Here is a 5,770-nt window from a genome sequence, read left to right as displayed (position 1 = left end):
GAAAACATTTTTTAACTTCTCAAATATAAGAGCTAATGTATAAGGACGCTCTCGAGGGTCTAAATTTAAGAGATGGACTAAAGATGTCCTTACATATTGGACTCTGATGCGTCAGTCTTCCTCCTTCACTTTTATCGAATGTTTTTTTGTCGAATAATGCTGGACCTATGAAAAATCTACAAAGGTTTACTTCAGTTTTTCAACTATAATTCACTTCCTGGATCGGCCCCTTCACTCTCTATTACCAACCATAATTCTTCACATGAACTTGTTTGTAAAAAAATTAAGTAATCTTTTGTAGATGCTGAGTGCCCACAGACAAAATACATTCGGTGAACTGATGAGTTGAACTAGTCAACTGAGCCTAGTTAGGGACGTGAGTCGGCGACACTCTCTTCACCCAGCTGCCTCCTCCCCAATTAGGGTTTTTTCTGCCTTTCGCCAGCGGCGCCGTTGGTTCTGCCTCGTCTTCGGTGGCCTTACAGCCATGAGGGTGCGGTGAATCCCTTCCTTGCTAGTGGTTGGGCTCCGTTTTTAGATGTGTCTTCGAGATTTGTTAAGCTTTGTGTCCTACTCAGGAAGGCGAGATGTCGGCGGCTCTCTGAAAATGGAATAAGTTTCTCCTCGCCTAGCTCCCACTCGATGGTGCGTCTAGCATTGCCGATGGGCGTGTGGAGATGTGTTTCCAACGGATTTGTCTTTGGTGGATTTGCTCGGATCTGTTCGTCGTTTCATCTATATTCATGTGTCTTTAGGTTGGATCCTTCCGATCTACGCTACTCTTCATCGGCGACGGTTGCTGTTCCTATGTGGTCTTAGCACGATGACTTCTCGACTGTCTATTACAATAAGCTTTGCCCGGCTTCGGTGACAAAGGGGCGATGACGACGGCACGCCTTCGGCTCGCTTCAGTGCTGGTAATCGTCGCTAGGTGGTTTATGGATATGGATATAATTTTTTGTGGTATTCGTTATACTCCCATGATGGAAGAGGAACAGATAGGATGTTCAAAAAAACTGATGAACTGAACGGCACACGGCGGCACGAACATGCTCTCGTGGCGGAGAACACATGCATATAAGCATCCTATCTATTGGGTGGCTGAGAACACATGTAGACAGCTAGCGAACCTCCCAATAGATTCCCAAGCCAAACGGAATGGCGTCCGTGCATATAAGCTGTCTCCTGCCTCTCTAGTCTTGGCCTGCTAGTTGAGATTCAGATCCAATCCACGAACCATTGGAGCCTGCCGGTGAGCCATGGACACCGCTGGACCAGCCGGCGAGAAGCCGCATACCGTGTGCCTGCCGTTCCCGACCCAGGGACACATCACGCCGATGATGAAGCTGGCCAAGCTCCTCCACTGCAAGGGCTTCCACATCACCTTTGTCGCCACCGAGTACAACCACCGCCGCCTCATCCGCTCCCGCGGCCCGAGCGCCGCCGCGGGCCTCCCCGGCTTCGCCTTCGCCACCATCCCGGACGGCCTGCCCTCGTCACAAGCGGACGCCACGCAGGACCCGGCGTCCCTCGCCTACTCCACCATGACCACCTGCCTCCCCCACTTGAGGAACCTACTTGCTGGCCTCAACAGCACATCCGGGATGCCGCCGGTCACGTGCATCGTGGCAGACAACCTCATGAGTTTCGCCGTGGACGCCGCGAGGGAGCTCGGCGTGCCGGCCGTGCTGCTCTGGACGGCCAGCGCCTGCGGCTACATGGGCTACCGCAACTTCCGCCTTCTCATCGACCAGGGCATCATTCCCCTCAAAGGTATCCTCCTAGCTATCCCTGCACTGCAAATTTGACTGTCTCAATCATGAGTCTCAATAACTTCTCTTTTTCTTTCTTTTTTTGTAGATGAAGAGCAACTGACAAACGGGTTCATGGACATGCCGGTGGACTGGGCGCCAGGGATGAGCAAGCACATGCGGTTGAAAGACTTCCCAACCATTCTCCGCACGACGGACCGCGACGACACTGCGCTGAACTTCAAGCTACACCATGTGGAGCGCACCGAGATAGCGGACGCCGTCATCATCAACACCATGGACGAGCTCGAGCAACCGGCGCTCGACGCGATGCGCGCCATCATACCGGCAATCTACACCATCGGTCCGCTCAACTCCCTCACCGACCAAATCGTCCCCTTCATGGACCCCCTGCACAAGGTAAGCTCCAGCCTCTGGAAAGAAGACCACACCTGCCTGCAGTGGCTCGACGGCAGGAAGCCCCGTTCCGTGGTGTACATGAACTTCGGGAGTGTAACCGTCATGAGCAATCATGAGCTGGTAGAGTTCGCGTGGGGGCTGGCCAACAGCGGCCAGGACTTCCTTTGGATCATCAGGCCGGACATCGTGAAGAGCGAGGCCGCCGTGCTGCCCCCTGAGTTCTTGGAGGCCACCAAAGACAGAGGCCTCATGGCGAGCTGGTGCGACCAAGAGGCGGTGCTGAGGCACGATGCCGTTTGTGTGTTCTTGACGCACTGCGGGTGGAACTCGACTGTCGAGGGCCTCTGCGGTGGTGTACCGATGCTGTGTTGGCCGTTCTTCGCCGAGCAGCAGACCAACGGCCGGTACAAGTGTCTCGAGTGGGGGGTGGGCATGGAGATCGGTGACAACGTGCGGCGGGAGGTGGTCATGAAGAGGATCAAGGAGGCAGTGGGCGGGGAGAAGGGTAGGGAGATGAAGAAGAGAGCGGCCGAGTGGAGGGAGGTGGCTATTCGGTCCAAGGAGACGTCGTCGAATAATCTTGATTCACTCATCAATGATGTGTTACTATCCGGTAAAAAAAACAGTTAGCAGTTCTTCTTAAGTACCAAAGGTGATGGGATAGTTTGGAACGTCACAGGTAATGCCCACAGCGTTTTGTATGGACCTTTGTAGATACCGATTGCTTGCTATTTCTCGATCCCGGACTGTAAAATGTTTCTTTGTTAGCAACAACAATAGTTGATTTAGAACCTCTAGGCGTGGCCTTAAAGCTTTGACCACAGGGTGTGCCAACCTTATCACTCAAGACAGAAACATCATGTATATCCTGCAAAAAAGAAGAGATAGAAACGCCATGTATGTAACCACGACACTCCCACTAGATCCGCAACTATGCTTGGGTACAAATTCTTCAGTTCCCTTTCAGAATAAAACACTGCAATAATACATTTGAGCATCTTGTAAGTGGATACTAACGCCCAATTCTTCAAACTTCAATGAAGATCTCAGTTTGGTTGCGGTAATACAAGTTATGCTGGTTCGTCAAGTCCAGCCTTGCAAACGTCGGCCCCTTCGCTTGTGGGAGTTCAATCCCGAGGGTCCGCGTGCCATTCAAAATTTTCTCGGCCTGACGCACGAGGATATGTATAAGTCATTCTTCGGACCTCAAGTAGAGTGTCCGGAAATCACCGAGGACGTGGGCCTGAGCAGTAACCGCGCCGCCGAACAGGTAAGGAATCTTCCGGCCGAACATATTATCTTTCCTTCGTTACGAAGTTATTTCTGAGAGTTTGCTTTTTCGACCAGGACTGGCTAACAAAGGCGAAGTTGATTCGGTGTTCGGCCCCCCTCCCTGAGGGTTTGGAGAATCCGGTATTGGAAAAGATGCTCCAGACCGCACCTTGCCCGGATCCCTTGAAGGAAGATACTGTGGAGGATAATGCGGGCGGACGCGGGCCCCCAACGCTGCCTATTCTAACCGAGGGAGCGAGCGTCTCCGTGAAGGAAGACGACCGGAAAGGAAAAGGACGCGCCCGGGAATTCGGAAGCCGAAGCTTCCAAACGGGAGAAGAAATCTTCACCGGGGGCCCTACCTTGGGGGGCGCTGCTGCCGCACAAAGTCCGCGGGGGGATCAATTCTCCCGGGAGTCGTAAGTGACCCGAAAACTTTAATAGTACAGATATGCCATCCTTTTCTTCTGAGAAAATAACCACCGCATATATTTGTGCAGTTCGGGCCTTAGCCCCTCTCAAATGAGCTCGTCTTCGGGGGATCTTCTTCCAGAGATGATGGAGAGCGAGACGCCTCCTCCGGACTCCTCCGCTCCGGAAGCGGGCGACCCTGAAGTGTCGTCGCGGAGGGCCTCTCCGAGTGCGGAGAGGCCAGAAGGTGATCCAAGGCTCCCAGTGTCCGGCTCCCGAAGAGGGTAGACAAAAGAGTCCGGCGCCGTCTAGTGTGCGATCGGACGTTCTGAGGGAGTTGGTGGGGCGAGCGGCCATCTCAGATGATCACCGTGTGCTGATGAATATGGTGATGGAGAGGATATCGTCCGCCGAAAGCGGATTGCATGAAGCTTTTATGAGTCTACTGACAGGCTTTGAGGTACGTAAAAAGGACATGTAGATATAGTCCCTGAGACTCTGGTTGTCGTCGGAAACGATGACGAACGGAGGATCATACTCCCAGGTAATAACCATACTGCCTTTATGTGCAGGAGATGGAAGCTCCGGTGGCCAGCCGGACTAGCCAGTTTGCCCGTTTAGAACGGCAGTTGGATGCGGCAGATGCCGACATCGAGCTTGTTAACAGAAGGCTTGACGAGGCGCAGGGTAAGTATCCTTGTCTGGTAAACGCCACATAGGAAGAGTATGATGCCAGTGTTTTTAACATGTTATGACTGCAGATGGAGCTGCCACTGTTGAAGCCTTGCGGGCGGAACTTGCCCGAGCCAAGGAACAAGCAAGATTGGGTAATGCGGCTGCTTTGAAGGCGGCCGAGAGTTGCGGGCCGAGAAGGCCGCACATGGCGAGAGCGGAAGAAGATGGCCAATATGGCCGTAGAATTAAAAGCCGCCGTAGACCGTTGCCGGGCTCTTGAAAAGGAAAACCAGGCGAAGGCATCGGACCTTGAGAAGGCTGCTCTAACGGGAAAAGACCTCCGCTCTGCTATGAGGGCAAAGAAGGAGGAGCTGCGGGAAGCCGGGGATATTGTAGCCGGGAAGTCCTTTATGCTGCAGAGGAAGTACGGAGATCCACGGTATGCCCCTCTGGATCGGCTGTGGAGTTCGGAGGATGCGTATATGGATTTGGCGGCGAGCGCTGCCGATGCGGCCAAGTACTTCCAGAGTCAGACGGACCGTGAAGTAGACCAGCTGTTTTGGAAGCAATTCCTTTCTCCCGAGCGTCCGCTTTCGTTGACGGACCAATTAGCCGAATGGGCCGAACTAAATAGGTTGTCCGGACTCTCCATGAGGTCTGTTGTGGATCAGCTATGGCCGGAAGGTCAAAACCGAACAGCTATTTCAGCTTGGTGCAGCAGTTCCTTGATGTGGTGCCGCGCATAAATGCGATGAAGAGGTCGGCGTGCATAGAAGGCGCACGGATGGCCTTTGCCCGTGCTAAAGCATACTGGCAGAGATGGATGCTACCACTGTTGCAGCGCGGGATTCGGCCATAGGTCGAAAGGCTGCTGAGCACTACTTTGAGGAAGTTCTTGAGGGTGCTCGTTTGATAGAGACCCAGTGCTCAAAAAATATTATGTTTGAGTGATATGTAATCTCATTGTAAGCGAAATGCTTTTATAAATTTTTATAGGCTACTTTTATACTTTTGCCTGAAAGTAATATGATGCCTCCTGGGCGGCCGTTTATGTATACATGTGTATAACCTGAAAGATTGCAGTCGTCGGCTTCAACCCCCACGCATATAATGCGGAGGTGCTTCGCAAAACACACGTTCACACTTAACCCAACGTCTTGGTCCTATTAAGGAGGTGATAGCGGAGCGAGCGAGGCAACCGGACTATAATGCTTTAACACTTTCACTTAGCCATAGGAGTT

General features: G+C 52.6%; 1 protein-coding gene across 1 annotated transcript; it reads left to right on the top strand.

Moving 5' to 3' along the window:
• Window positions 1-1,153: 1,153 nt before the first annotated feature.
• Window positions 1,154-2,925, top strand: LOC125541179 (7-deoxyloganetin glucosyltransferase-like). Its single transcript, XM_048704643.1, has 2 exons — window positions 1,154-1,773; window positions 1,861-2,925. Exons 1-2 carry the CDS (start codon window positions 1,260-1,262, stop codon window positions 2,799-2,801), a joined length of 1,455 nt encoding a protein of 484 aa, XP_048560600.1. The 5' UTR covers window positions 1,154-1,259; the 3' UTR covers window positions 2,802-2,925.
• The last annotated feature ends 2,845 nt before the right edge of the window (window positions 2,926-5,770 follow it).

This window comes from Triticum urartu, chromosome 2 (genome assembly GCF_003073215.2).
Source record: "Triticum urartu cultivar G1812 chromosome 2, Tu2.1, whole genome shotgun sequence".
NCBI classification, from domain to species: Eukaryota; Viridiplantae; Streptophyta; class Magnoliopsida; order Poales; family Poaceae; genus Triticum; species Triticum urartu.
The sequence above is the reverse complement of the archived record's forward strand: the minus strand, read 5'-3'. Positions and strand labels throughout refer to the sequence as shown.